Source organism: Leucoraja erinacea, unplaced genomic scaffold (assembly GCF_028641065.1).
Source record: "Leucoraja erinacea ecotype New England unplaced genomic scaffold, Leri_hhj_1 Leri_419S, whole genome shotgun sequence".
Classification (NCBI taxonomy): Eukaryota; Metazoa; Chordata; class Chondrichthyes; order Rajiformes; family Rajidae; genus Leucoraja; species Leucoraja erinaceus.
The window spans coordinates 80,001-95,000 of NW_026576320.1; the positions used below are offsets into that span (position 1 = coordinate 80,001).

The 15,000-nt window shown below is 57.5% G+C and overlaps 1 protein-coding gene across 1 annotated transcript in view; it reads left to right on the plus strand.

Moving 5' to 3' along the window:
- The window catches only part of taf6 (TAF6 RNA polymerase II, TATA box binding protein (TBP)-associated factor), a 31,937-nt gene extending 19,759 nt beyond the window's left edge, over positions 1-12,178 (plus strand). The window contains exons 13-15 of the mRNA XM_055630535.1: positions 291-494; positions 5,252-5,498; positions 12,072-12,178. Of these exons, the coding sequence (XP_055486510.1) occupies positions 291-494; positions 5,252-5,498; positions 12,072-12,178 (558 nt within the window). The remainder of the gene's footprint in view (positions 1-290; positions 495-5,251; positions 5,499-12,071) is intronic.
- The last annotated feature ends 2,822 nt before the right edge of the window (positions 12,179-15,000 follow it).

The following is a 15,000-nucleotide window of genomic DNA, read 5'->3' on the forward strand; positions in this document are numbered from 1 at the left end:
GGGATCTAACGAGGGGGGGAATCTAACGAGGGGGATCTAACGAGGGGGGAATCTAACGAGGGGGAATCTAACGAGGGGGGATCTAACGAGGGAGAGATCTAACGAGGGGGGACTCTAATGAGGGAGGGATCTAACGAGGGGGGATCTAACGAGGGGGGGATCTAACGAGGGGTGGATCTAACGAGGGATGGATCTAACGAGGGGGGGATCTAACGAGGGGGGGATCTAACGAGGGGGAATCTAACGAGGGATGGATCTAACGCTGTGTGTGTGTGTGTTGTATCCCACAGCCAAGGCCCACACTCACCATCTCGCAGGCACCACTCACCACCCAGACCACCCGCTCTCCCAGCATCATCAAGGTGCCCAGCTCACTCACCCTGCCCATGCAGACCCTGGTGTCAGCCCGGCCTAGCACCCCCACACAGCCCTCGCCACAGCCCACCAAGTACATCATGATGTCCTCCAACTCCAGCTCGGCCAGCTCGCAACAGGTGAGTCTGGCCCTCTCTGCCACCTCTCTCAACTCTCCCCCCTCTCTGGGAGAGTTGAGAGAGTTGTTTGGTTGTTTTGTTGTTCCGCGAGCATTGCCACTTTCATTTCACTGCGCATCTCGTATGTGTATGTGACAAATAAACTTGACTTGACTTGACTCTCCTCCCCCCCCTCTCCTCCCCCCCCCTCTCTCCTCCTCTCTCTCTCCTCCTCCCCTCTCCTCCTCCCCTCTCCTCTCCTCTCCCTCTCCTCTCCTCTCTCTCTCCTCCCCTCCCCTCTACTACTCCCCTCTCTCCCCCCTCTCCTCTCAACTCTCCCCTCTCTCCACCCCCTCTGTCTCTCTCCTCCGCTTCTCTCCTCCCCCCCTCTCTCCTCCCCCTCTCCTCCCCCCTCTCCCCCCTCCCTCCCTCCACCCCATCCCTCTCTCTATCTCACTCTCTGTCTCACTCTCTCTCTCTCCCTCCCTCTCTCTCTCTCCCTCTCTCCCTCTCCCCCCCCTCTCCCTCCCCCTACCCCCCCCCCCCCTCTCCTCCCCCTCTCTCCTCCCCTCTCTCCCTCTCTCTCCGCTCTCTCTCTCCCTCTCTCTCCCACCCTCTCTCGACCCAACCTTCCCTCTCTCTCTCTCTCTCTCCCCTCTCCTCTCTCCCTCTCTCCCCCTTCTCTCTCTCTCTGACCCCCTCTCTCTCCCCCCTCTCCTCTCTCCTCCTCTCCCCTCTCCACCTCCGCCCCCTCTCACCTCCCCTTCCTCTCACCTCCCCCCCTCTCTCTCCTCCTCTCCCCCTCTCTCCCGTCTCTCATGACCCCCCCCTCTCTCCCCCCCTCTCTCCTCTCCCCTCTCCTCCCCCTCTCCCCTCTCTCCCCCCCTCTCCCTCCCCTCCCCTCTCCCCTCTCCCCCCTCTCTCCCCAAGGCAAACTGTACCTGGACAAACTCCCCCCTCTCCTCCACCCTCCCCTCCTGACAGGAGACTGGTGCCTCACCTCGTCCCCCCTCTGTGTGTCTCCCCCCCCCTTGCTCAAAGAAACCTGTGCCTCTCCCCTCCCAGAAACGGTCTTTTCTCTCTGTCTCTCTCCCTCCTCCCCTCTCCCTCTCCCCTCACCACCTCCTCCCTGGACCTCTCCTCCTCCCTCCCTCTCTCTCCTTCCTCTCTGGGATCTCTCTCTCACTCTCTCTCTCCTGCCTCCCCCTCCCTCTCCCCCCCCTCTCTCCTCCCCCTCTCTCTCCTCCCTCCCTCTCTCTCCCTCCTCCTCCCTCCCCTCTCTCCCCTCTCCCCCTCTCTCTCTCTCTCTCTCCTCTCCCGTCTCCTCCTCTCTCTCCCTCCCCTCTCCTGACAGGAGACTGCCTCTCTCCTCACTCTCGCCCCCTCTGTCCCTGTCTCTCTCCATTCCTCCCCCCATTCTTCCCTCTCCTCCTCTCCTCAAATCCCTCTCCTCCTCCTCCTCTCTTTCTCTCCCCTCCTCCCTCTTCTTCCTCTCCCCTCTCCCTCTCCCCTCCCCCCTCTCCCTCTCCTCTCTCCCCTCCCTCCTCTTCTTCTCTCGAGGAAAATTCCCTCTCCTCTCCTCCCCTCTCCATCTCTCCTCTCTCTCTCTCCCCTCCTCCTCTCTCTCTCTCTCTCTCTCCCTCCCTCTCTCTCCTCTCCTCTCTCTCTCCCCTCTCTCTCTCTCTCTCTCTCCTCCTCTCCTTTCTCCCCTCCCCTCCCTCTCTCCTCTCTCTCTCTCCCCTTCTCTCTCACCTCTCTCTCTCCTTCTCTCTCTCCTCTCTCCTCCCTCCCCTCTCCTCTCCCCCCTCCTCTCTCCCCTCCTCTCCTCTCCTCTCCCCCTCCTCTCCCTCCTTCCTCTCTCCTCTCTCTCTCTCCTCTTTTTCTCCCTCTCCCCCTTCTTCCTCTCCCTCTCTCCTCCTCTCTCACCCCCCCCCTCTCCCTCCCCCCCTCTCCTCCCCTCTCCCCCCCCCCCCCCTCCCTTCCCCTCCCTCCTCTCTCCTCTCCTCCCCTCCCCTCCCTCTCCTCTTCTCCTCTCCTCTCCCTCCCTCTCCTCCTCTCTCTTCTCCTCCTCTCCCTCTCTCCCCCCCTCTCCTCTCCTCCCCTCTCCTCCCCTCCCCACCTCTCCTCCCCTCTCCCTCTCCTCCCCCCTCCTCCTCCTCTCCTCCCGTTCCTCCCCTCCCCCCCTCTCCTCCTCTCCCCTTTCCCCTCCTCCCCTCCCCTGCCCCCCTCTGCTCCCCTCCCCTCTCCTCCCCTCTCCTCTCCTCCCCTCTCCTCTCCTTCCTCTCTCCCCTCTCCCTCCTCTCCCCTCCCCTCCCTCTCTCCTCTCCTCTCTCCTCCCCCCCCTCCCTCTCCCCCCTCCTCCTCCCCTCTCTCTCTCCCCCCCTCTCGCCCCCTCTCCATCCTCTCTCTCCTCCTCTCTCTCTCTCCCCCCCTCTCCTCTCTCCTCTGTCTCTCGCAGAGATACTTACATCTCAAGATGTCCTCCTCTGACAGTTGGCTAAGCGGGGAGAGAATAGTTCGAGGAAGTCTCTCCCCTTCCTCTCTCTCTCTTCTCCTCCCTCTCTCCCCCTCTCTCTCCCCCTCTCTATCTTTCTCTCTCACCCCTCTCTCTCTCTCTCATCCATCTCTCTCTATCTCTCTCTCTCTCTCTCTCTCTCTCTCTCTCTCTCCCCCTCTCTCACTCTCTCCCCCTCTCTCTCCCCCCTCTCTCTCTCTCTCTCTCTTTCCCCCCTCTCCTCTCTCCCCCCCCCCCCCCCTCCCCCAGGTGGGTGGGGGTGATGGAACAGTGTAGTGGACGTGATGGGCCGAATGGCCCGAATCAAGCCCCCAGATAAACTCTGGAATGTGGGAGGAGACCGGAGCGCCCGTAGCCGGGATGGAACCCGTCGCTGTGAGGCGGGAACTCTACCGCTGCGCCTCCCTTGCTGTCTGTACGGAGTTTGCACGCTCTCCCTGAGACCGCGTGGGTTTTCTCCGGGTGCTCTGGCCTCCTCCCGCACTCCAAAGGCGCGCAGGTTTTGCAGGATGTTTGGCTTCAGTTAAATTGTAAATGGTCCCCAGCATGAGGGATAGTATCGGCACAGACTCGGTGGGCCGAAGGGCCTGTTTCCGTGCTGTACTTCTAAAGACTAAATATCAGCAGATATGTAAGCGCAGTACTCTGCATTAATTGAGTGGCTGAGTTGCTGCCTCATAGGTTCCATCCTAGAAACATAGAAATTAGGTGCAGGAGTAGAGGCCATTCGGCCCTTCCAGCCTGCACCGCCATTCAATATGATCATGGCTGATCATCCAACTCAGTATCCCGTACCTGCCTTCTCTCCATACCCCCTGATCCCCTTAGCCACAAGGGCCACATCTAACTCCCTCTTAAATATAGCCAATGAACTGTGTGGCCTCAACTACCCTCTGTGGCAGAGAGTTCCAGAGATTCATCACCACTCTCTGTGTGAAAAAAGTTCTTCTCATCTCGGTTTTAAAGGATTTCCCCCTTATCCTTAAGCTGTGACCCCTTGTCCTGGACTTCCCTAACATCGGGAACAATCTTCCTGCATCTAGCCTGTCCAACCCCTTAAGAATTTTGTAAGTTTCTATAAGATCCCCTCTCAATCTTCTAAATTCTAGAGAGTATAAACCAAGTCTATCCAGTCATCTTCTTCATAAGACAGTCCTGACATCCCAGGAATCAGTCTGGTGAACCGTCTCTGTACTCCCTCTATGGCAATAATGTCCTTCCTCAGATTTGGAGACCAAAACTGTACGCAATACTCCAGGTGTGGTCTCACCAAGACCCTGTACAACTGCAGTAGAACCTCCCTGCTCCTAGACTCAAATCCTTTTGGAATGAAAGCTAACATACCATTCGCTTTCTTTACTGCCTGCTGCACCTGCATGCCTACCTTCAATGACTGGTGTACCATGACACCCAGGTCTCGCTGCATCTCCCCCTTTCCCAATCGGCCATCCTGACTACGGGCGCTGTCTGTACGGAGTTTGCACGTTCTACCCGTGTCGAGAGCTCCCCGGCACTAATGTTTATTGTCCCGTGTAACGAGGTACAGTGAAAAGCTTTTGTTGCGTGCTAACCAGTCAGCGGAAAGACAACACATGATCACAATCGAGCCGTCCACAGTGTACAGATACATGATAAGGGAATAATGTTTAGTGCAAGGTGAAGCCCGATCGAGGATAGTCCGAGGGTTTCAGAGGGGACTGTGCAGATGTTGGGAAAAAATCGAAGGTAGACAAAAATGCTGGAGGAACTCAGCGGGTGAGGCAGCATCTGTGGAGCGAAGGAAATAGGTGACGTTTCGGGTCGAGACCCTTCTTCAGATAGTCTGAGGGTCTCCGATGAGGTGGATAGTTCAGGGCTGCTCTCTGGTTGTGGTGGGGTGGTTCAGTTGCCTGATAACGGCATGCACTAATGGAGGTGTATATGTGTTGTTTGTGTGTGTGCGTGCCTGTGTGTGTGTGTGCCCGTGTGTGTGTGTGTGTGCCCGTGTGTGTGTGTGTGTGCGTGCGTCTGTGTGCCCGTGTGTGTGTGCGTGCGTGTGTGCGTGTGTGTGCCCGTGTGTGTCTGTGTGCCCGTGTGTGTATGTGCCCTGTGTGTGTGTGTGTGTGCTCGTGTGTGTGTGTGTGCCCGTGTGTGTAAGTATGTCTGTGTGTGTGAGTGTGTATGTGTGTGCGTGTGCGTGTGTGTGTGTGTGCGTGTGTGTGCCCGTGTGTGTGTGTGTGTGCCTGTGTGTGTGTGCGTGCCCGTGTGTGTCTTTGCCCCACAGCAGCGCTCCATGCTGTCGATACCCGCGGGTGGACAGAGCCCACAGCCGGGCGGGAGTCCCAGCATCTTCAAGGTGCCCAGCTCCATCACGCTGCCCATGCAGACCCTGCTGAGTCGCCCGTCCACGCCCACCCCCTCCTCACCCTCGCCCACCAACTACATCGTCATGTCCAGCACCGCTGGCTCCAGCTCACAGCAGGTCAGAGCCAACACGCCCGGGGGGTGGGGCAGGGTGGTTCTAGACTGCGGTGGGGTGGGGGGGTGGGGTATGTGTCGAGGGGGGTGGGGGGGTCTGTTAGTGACGGGGGGGGGGACAGACGGTGGGATGGGGGGGGGTGAGGTGGCTGTTGAGGGGGGCTGGGGGAAAGAGGGCTGCGGGTGCGGGGGGTGGAGAGGGGGGAGTGGGGAGTGGCCGGTGGAGAGAGGGGGGGAGGGGTGAGTGGATGGGGGAGGGGGGAGGGGGAGAGGGGGGGGAGGGGCGAGGTGGATGGGGGAGAGGGGGGGAGGGGAGGGGCCGGTGGGACTGGGGGGGGAGGGGTGAGTGCTGGGGGGAGGGGAGGGTGGGGGGGATGGAGGTGCTGGGGAGTGGATGGGGGAGGGGAGGGGTGAGTGGATTGGGAGGGGGGGGGAGGAGGGGAGGGGTGAGGGGTGAATTGGATGGGGGTGAGGTGGAGAGGAGGGGAGGGGAGGGGCGAGTGGATGAGAGAGGGGGGGAGGGGGCGATTGGATGGGAGAGGGGGGAGGGGGCGCGATGGATGTGGGAGGGGGGGTGGAGGGGTGAGTGGTATGGGGAGAGAGGGGGATGGGAGGGGTGAGTGGATGGGGAGGGGAGAGAGAGGGGGGGGGGGCGAGTGGATGGGGGAGAGGAGGACAGGGTAACGATGGGGAGAGGGCGAGTGGGATGGAGGGGAGGAGGGCGAGTTGAGGGGAGGGAGGGGCGAGTGGATGGACTGGGGGAAGTCGAGTGGATGGGGGGAGAGGGGAGGGGGCGAGATGGAGAGGGGAGGGACGGAGGGAGGGCGAGTGGAGGAAGGGGAGGGGCAGTGGATGGGGGAAGAGGGAAGAGGGGGGGCGAGTGGATGGGGTAGGGGGGAGGGGAGATGGAGGGGAGGGAGCTAGTGGATGGGGGAGGGAGGCGGGGGGGAGGGATAGGGGCTGCGGGTGCGGACGGGTGGGAGAGGGAGGAGTTGAGAGTGGGCCGGTGGAGAGAGGGGGGGAGGGGAGGGCGAGTGGCTGGGAGAGTGGGGGGAGGGGAGGGGGTGAGGGGATGGATGGGGGAGAGGGGGGGGTGAGAGTGGCCGGTTGAGAGAGGGGGGAGCGGGGAGGGGCGAGTGGGGGAATTGGGGAGAGAGGGGGGTAGATTATAAGGGGGAGTCCGCTGTTGTACAAACGTTGCCACTTGTCTCTCTCCCCCCCCCCCCCCCCCCCCCCGCCCCCCCCCCATCACCCCTGCGGACAGCGTCGAGTGGGGGGGGGCGCTCGTGCCCGGTGGTGAGCACGGTGGGGGGGGCCGTTGTCCAGCGTCCAGATCCGCTGGTCAAGCTGGTGTTCCACCTCCCAGACCACCCCCAGCAGCACCGTGTCCGTCAGCACCCAGAAATACATCGTGGTCTCCTCCTTCCCCCTGCCTCACCCCCCCACCCCCCCCTCCCCCACCCCCTCCCCCTCCTCCCCCCCCCGACAAGGTGCCCCCCCTCACCCCCAGCAGCCTGCAGCAGCACCACTCCCCCCAGTGAGGACCCCACCCCCTCCCCTCATCCCCCCCTCCCCATCTATCCCCCCCTCCCCCATCTCCATCCCCCCCCCTCCCCCTCCATCCTCAATCCCCCCCCCTCCCCCCAGAATCCCCCCCCCCACCCCCCCCCCAATCCCCCCCATCCCCCATCTCGACAATCCCCCCCCCTCCCCCATCTCAATCCCCCCCCCCCTCCCCCATCTCAATCCCCCCCCCCTCCCCCATCTCAACACCCCCCCCATCTCAATACCCTCCCCCCCTACCCCCCCCCTCCCCCATCTCAAACCCCCCCCATCTCAATCCCCCCCCTCCCCCATCTCAATCCCCCCCTCCCCCTCATCTCAATCCCTCTCCCCCCCCACCCCTCCAATCCCCCCCCCCTCCCCCACCTCTCAACCCCCCCCCCATCTCAATAACCCCCCCCCTCCCCCATCCAAACCCCCCCCATCTCATCCCCATCCATTTTCCCCCCCCGCCCCATCTCAACCCCCCCCATCTCATCCCCCCCCCCTCCCCCAGTCGAACCTCCCCCCCCCCATCTCCATCCCCCCCCCCTCCCCCATCCAAATTCCCCCCCCCCATCTCCATCCCCCCCCTCCCCCAGGGATCTCAACCCCCCCCATCTCTCAATCTCCCCCCCCCTCCCCCATCAGCAAACCCCCCCCCATCTCAATCCCCCCCCCCTCCCCCATCTCACCCCCCCCCTCAATCTTCAATCCCCCCCCTCCCCCATCTCAACCCCCCCCCATCTCATCCCCCCCCCCCCCCATCTCCAACCCCCCCCCATCTCAATCCCCCCCCTCCCCCGTCTCAACCCCCCCCCCACCTCAATCCCCCCCCCCCTCCCCCATCTCCACCCCCCCCCCATCTCAATCCCCCCCCCCCCCTCTCAATCTCCCCCCCCCCCATCTCAATCCCCCCCCTCCCCCCCATCTCAACCCCCTCCCCATCTCAATCCCCCCCCCCTCCCCCATCTCAACCCCCCCCCGATCTCAATCCCCCCCCTCCCCCATCGTCAATCCCCCCCATCTTCAACCCCCCCCATCTCAACCCCCCCATCTCAATCAGCAGGCCCCCCTCCCCATCTCAATCCCCCCCCCCTCCCCCATCTCAATCCCCCCCCCTCCCCATCTCATCTCCCCCCCCCCCTCCCCCATCTCAATCCCCCCCCTCATCCCCATCTCATCCCCCCCTCACCTGCCTCTATCACCCCTCACCCCTATTCTCCACCCGCTGTACCCCACCCCAGTCTATCCCCACCTCTCCCTCCGAGCTCCCCCCTGTCTCATCCCCACCCTAGTCTCCCTCCTCCCCCCAGCCTGTATTCCCAACCCCCGTCTATCTCCCCATCACCTACCCCCCCCATCTCAAACCACCCCCTCACCTACCCCCTGTCTCTATCATCCCTCATCACCCCCCCTCCAACCTCCCACCCCCCCCCCCACACCTCACCCCCGTCTCCATCTCCATATCCCCTCCATTCCCCCCCCTTCTCCTTCCCCCACCCCCATCTATAACCCCCACCCACCCCTCACCCACCCCCAGTCTCAATACCCACCCCGAATCTCTATTCCCCCTCCCCTATAACCCCCTTCCTCTTCCCCCTATCCCACCCCCTGTACCCAACCCCAGTCTATCCCCCCCCTCCACCCCTCCATCTCAATCCCCCCTCCAGCTCCCAGCTGCCCCCCTCCGTCTCAATCCCCACCCGAGTCTCCATCCTCCTCCCCCCCCCCTGCCTGTATCCCCCAACCCCCGTCTATCTCCCCCATCACCTACCCCTGTCCTCTGTCTCCTATCCCCCCCCCCCCCCCCACACCGGTCTCCATCTCGTCTCCATCTCACCCCTACCGTAGCGCCCAGGACACACACACACGTACACACACACACACACGTACACACACACACGTACACACACAACACACACGTACACACACACACACACACGTACACACGTACACACACACACACGTACACACACACACACAGACACGTACACACACACACGTACACACACACACCTACACACACACACACACACACACACACACACACACACACACACACACACACGTACACACACACACACACACACATACACACACACACGTACACACACACACACATGCACACACACACAAATACACACACACGTCCACACACACACACACACACTCACACACACACACACACACACACACACACATGTGCACACGTACGTACACACACACACACACGCACACACACACGTACACACACACACACACACACACACACACACACACACACACACACACACACACACACATACACACACACACGCACACACACACACACACACGTACACACACACACACACACACACACACACACACGTACACACACACACACGCACACACACATTAACACACACACGTACACACACGCACACCTCATCCACGTACCTGCCTCTGTGAACGTGATGTTTCTTGTACAATAAAGACTGTTTCATAAAACTGTTCTTCATTCTTTTCATGCACCCCCCCCCCCCCCCCCCCCCCCCCCAAATACTCCCCCATCTCTCCTCCCCGCCCCCGTCCTCTCTCCCCCCCCCCCCCCCCCCCCCCGCAACCCACCCCACAAATATACCCAATTCTCTCCCGAGGTGACGTAAGGAGCTGGATTTAGACGAGCGGTTTTCCCCTCGACATTGATTCTCCGTGTTGTGTGGAGATTTACTGGGCCCGCAGCCAAACACATGAATCATCAGAGTCCAGGAACGCACGGACTTTCCTCGCCTGTGTGCCCGGACTTTCCTTTTCACACCCAGCCGCTCCACAATGGCAGGAAGTCAGGACGACTTTCCCCGAGTTTTACATGAGGTGATCCATCGCACTGAAAGGGCAAATGTCGTCCGATCTGAGCCTTGTGGTCTCAGCGGTCACAACACAATCATAGCACGGAAACAGGCCCTTCGGCCCGACTTGCCCGTACTGTACAAGGCACAGTTATTGAATCATAGCACGGAAACAGGCCATTCGGCCCATCCTGCCCCTACTGTACACAGTCATAGAATCCTACATCACGGAAACAGGCCCTTCGACTGACTTGCCCATACTGTACAAGGCACAGTTATTGAATCATAGCACGGAAACAGGCCATTCGGCCCCACCTGCCAGTACTTTATAAGACACAGTCATAGAATCATGGCATGGAAACAGGCCATTTGGCCCGACCCGTCCATGCCGACCAACAGGCCCCTTTCAAAGTCTGTTGTTTGCCTGCATAGACAATAGGTGCAGGAGTAGAGGCCATTCGGCCCTTCGAGCCTGCACCACCATTCAATGTGATCATGGCTGATCATCCCCAATCAGTACCCCGTTCCTGCCTTCTCCCCATATCCCCACAGTTCATAGCAAAAGGATTTGAGTATAGGAGCAGGGAGGTTCCACTGCAGTTGTACAGGGTCTTGGTGAGACCACACCTGGAGTATTGCGTACAGTTTTGGTCTCCAAATCTGAGAAAAGACATTCTTGCCATAGAGGGAGTGCAGAGACGGTTCACCAGACTGATTCCTGGGATGGCAGGACTTTCATATGAAGAAAGACTGGATAGACTCGGCTTGTACTCGCTGGAATTTAGAAGATTGAGGGGGATCTTATAGAAACTTACAAAATTCTTAAGGGGTTGGACAGGCTAGATGCAGGAAGATTGTTCCCGATGTTGGGGAAGTCCAGGACAAGGGGTCACACAGTATAAGGATAAGGGGGAAATCTTTTAGGACCGAGATGAGAAAAACATTTTTTTTTCACACACAGAGAGTGGTGAATCTGTGGAATTCTCTGCCACAGAAGGTAGTTGAGGCCACAGTTCATTGACTATATTTAAGAGGGAGTTAGATGTGGCCCTTGTGGCTAAAAGGATCAGGGGGTATGGAGAGAAGGCAGGGATGGGATACTGAGTTGGATGATCAGCCATGATCATATTGAATGGCGAATGGTGCAGGCTCGAAGGGCCGAATGGCCTCTACTCCTGCACCTATTGTCTATGTTTCTATCCCCTGACTCCGCTATCTTCAAGAGCCCCATCTACCTGTAGGTGCAGGAGGAGGCCATTCGTCTCTCATGTGAACGGGATTCAGGGGATGTCCATTGACTGGGTTGTAAGGAATGTTCGCGAATGAACAGCCGTTGAAGGGAATTTCCGTAGAGCAGTTGTAATGAAAGTCCGTGCCTGGGACCAGCACACCAGGAAATGTCCCAGATGTCTCGAATGGAAAGTGGGAGGAAAGTTGGCAGATGGAGTTTCGAAACATAGGCAATAGGTGCAGGTATAGAGGCCATTCGGCCCTTCGAGCCTGCACCATTCGCCATTCGATATGATCATGGCTGATCATCCAACTCAGTATCCCATCCCTGCCTTCTCTCCATACCCCCTGATCCCTTTAGCCACAAGGGCCACATCTAACTCCCTCTTAAATATAGCCTGGCCTCAACTACCTTCTGTGGCAGAGAATTCCACAGATTCACCACTCTCTGTGTGTGGGGAAAAAAAATGTTTTCCTCATCTCGGTCCTAAAAGATTTCCCCCTTATCCTTAAACTGTGTGTGTGTGTGTGGCCCCTTGTTCTGGACTTCCCCAACATCGGGAACAATCTTCCTGCATCTAGCCTGTCCAACCCCTTAAGAATTTTGTACGTTTCTATAAGATCCCCCCTCAATCTTCTAAATTCCAGCGAGTACAAGCCGAGTCTATCCAGTCTTTCTTCATATGAAAGTCCTGCCATCCCAGGAATCAGTCTGGTGAACCTTCTCTGTACTCCCTCTATGGCAAGAATGTCTTTCCTCAATTTTGTACGTTTCTATAAGATCCCCCCTCAATCTTCTAAATTCCAGCGAGTGTAATTTGGTCATTACAGCATTGGGAGCAGGCCATTCGGCCCATCATAGACCACTAAGGTGGAAAGGTTTTTTCTTTTGACTTGCTAACTTGTGCATTGGCGATCGTTTCGCTGGCTGGAAGGGCCGAATGGCCTCTACTCCTGCATCTGTTGTCTGTTGTCTATTGTTTGTGTGACGGTCTGGGCTGTGATTTCTTGCTGTCTTAGACGGAGTTGTGTTGAACTGGAAGCCACAAGTCTGTGCCGTGTGTCTAGATGCCTTCCTCTCGAGAACCGGGGCTGTGGTGAATGAGGGCAGGCGGATGTGGTCATGAGCAGGATGTCTCTCTGCATTGCCACAACGTTTAGGTCAGCGGGTATAGCCACTGCCTCACGGCACGAGAGACCGCTGGTTCGAGCTCGTCTCCACGGAGTCTGTGCCCCCTCCACCCGTCACCTGGGGCGCGGGAGGAAACCGGAGCACCCGGAGAAAACCCACGCAGTTCACGGGCAAACACACACACACTCAGGGGGTATGGAGAGAAGGCAGGTACAGGATACTGAGTTGGATGATCAGCCGTGATCATATTGAATGGCGAATGGTGCAGGCTCGAAGGGCCGAATAGAAACATAGACAATAGGTGCAGGAGTAGAGGCCATTCAGCCCTTCGAGCCTGCACCATTCGCCATTCAATATGATCATGGCTGATCATCCAACTCAGTATCCTGTACCTGCCTTCTCTCCATACCCCCTGATCCCTTTAGCCACAAGGGCCACATCTAACTCCCTCTTAAATATAGCCAATGAACTGTGTGGCCTCAACTACCTTCTGTGGCAGAGAATTCCAGAGAGTGGCAGAGTATGGCCTCTACTCCTGCACCTATTGTCTATGTTTCTATCTATCTCTCGGCTCCCTCAATAGCAAGATAGGGGCCAAAGGTGGGACTAGAATTTAGAAGATTGAGAGGGGATCTTATAGAAACGTACAAAATTCTTAAGGGGTTGGACAGGCTAGATGCAGGAAGATTGTTCCCGATGTTGGGGAAGTCCAGAACAAGGGGCCACAGCTTAAGGATAAGGGGGAAATCTTTTAGGACCGAGATGAGGAAAAATTTTTTTTTCACACACAGAGAGTGGTGAATCTGTGGAACTCTCTGCCACAGAAGGTAGTTGAGGCCACACAGTTCATTGGCTATATTTAAGAGGGTGTTAGATGTGGCCCTTGTGGCTAAAGGGATCAGGGGGTATGGAGAGAAGGCAGGTATGGGATACTGAGTTGGATGATCAGCCATGATCATATTGAATGGCGAATGGTGCAGGCTCGATGGGCTGAATGGCCTAAATCTACTCCTAGCACTTATGACCTTTTCTTCGGGATAAACCAGCACCTGCAGTTCCTTTCCCCAACCTCCCTTCCACCGACTCCATCTAGCAAGGCCAGCAGCTTCATCTCACCCCCAGCCACTCCCTCTTCTGGAGAATGGAGTGGCTAGGCTTGTACACTCTGGAGCTTAGAAGGATGAGTGGGGATCTCATTGAAACATGTATGAGATTGTTAAGGGTTTGGACACACTAGAGGCAGGAAACATGTTCCCGATGTTGGGGGAGTCCAGAACCAGGGGCCACACAATGGAGTGGCTGTGGGCTTGTACACTCTGTGGAGTTTAGAAGGATGAGTGGGGATCTCATTGAAACATGTATGAGATTGTTAAGGGTTTGGACACACTAGAGGCAGGAAACATGTTCCCGATGTTGGGGGAGTCCAGAACCAGGGGCCACACACACACAGTTTAAGAATAAGGGGTAAGCCATTTAGAACGGAGACGAGGAAACACTTTTTCTCACAGAGAGTGGTGTGAGTCTGTGGAATTCTCTGCCTCACAGAGGGCGGTGGAGGCCGGTTCTCCGGATGCTTTCAAGAGAGAGTTAGATAGGGCTCTTAAAGATATGAGATTGTTAAGGGTTTGGACACACTAGAGGCAGGAAACATGTTCCCGATGTTGGGGGAGTCCAGAACCAGGGGCCACACAATGGAGCGGCTGGGCTTGTACACTCTGTGGAGTTTAGAAGGATGAGTGGGGATCTCATTGAAACAATATGAGATTGTTAAGGGTTTGGACACACTAGAGGCAGGAAACATGTTCCCGATGTTGGGGGAGTCCAGAACCAGGGGCCACACACACACACACACAGTTTAAGAATAAGGGGTAAAAGCCATTTAGAACGGAGACGAGGAAACACTTTTTCTCAGAGAGAGTGGTGTGAGTCTGTGGAATTCTCTGCCTCAGAGTCGGGGTGGTGAAGATTGATCGTGGGGGTGGGGACGGGGGGGGGTTAGAGCGAGAGATGTCTCTGTGTGTGTGCGTGTGTTTGTGCTTCTAGATTTTTCCGTGCGGTGTTGCTTTGAGGTTGACAGGACGGCAGGAAGCTGACGTCACGAGGTAGGTAGATGTTTCTAGAAGGTGTCAACTCACACCCAGAACAACGGGCGGGACAGCCATCTCCGGAGGTCCGTATCGCGAGGAAAAATGGCCCGCATTCTCCTCCTCCTCACAAGTCTCTGGGTGACAGGTAACTAACTTAAAGTGCTGGAGTAACTCAGCAGGTCAGGCAGCATCTGTGGTGAAAATAGACAAAGAGTGCTGGAGTAACTCAGCGGGTCAGGCAGCATCTATGGCTAAGGAAATAGGCAACGTTTCGGGCCGAAACCCGTAAGGGTTTCGGCCCAAAACGTTGCCTATTTCCAGAAGGATTTCTGCCCGAAACGTTGCCTATTTCCAGAAGGATTTCGGCCCGAAACGTTGCCTATTTTGTTGCAAAGGTTGAATAAGTTAGGTCTTTATTCTCTGGAGCGCAGAAAGTTAAGGGGGGACCTGATAGAGGTCTTTAAAATGATGAGAGGGATAGACAGAGGTGATGTGGACAAGCTTTTCCCTTTGAGAATAGGGAAGATTCAAACAAGAGGACATGACTTCAGAATTGAGGGACAGAGGTTTAGGGGTAATATGAGGGGGAACTTCTTTACTCAGAGAGTGGTAGCGGTGTGGAATGAGCTTCCAGTGGAAGTGGTGGAGGCAGGTTCGTTGGTATCATTTAAAAATAAATTGGATAGGCATATGGATGAGAAGGGAATGGAGGGTTATGGTATGAGTGCAG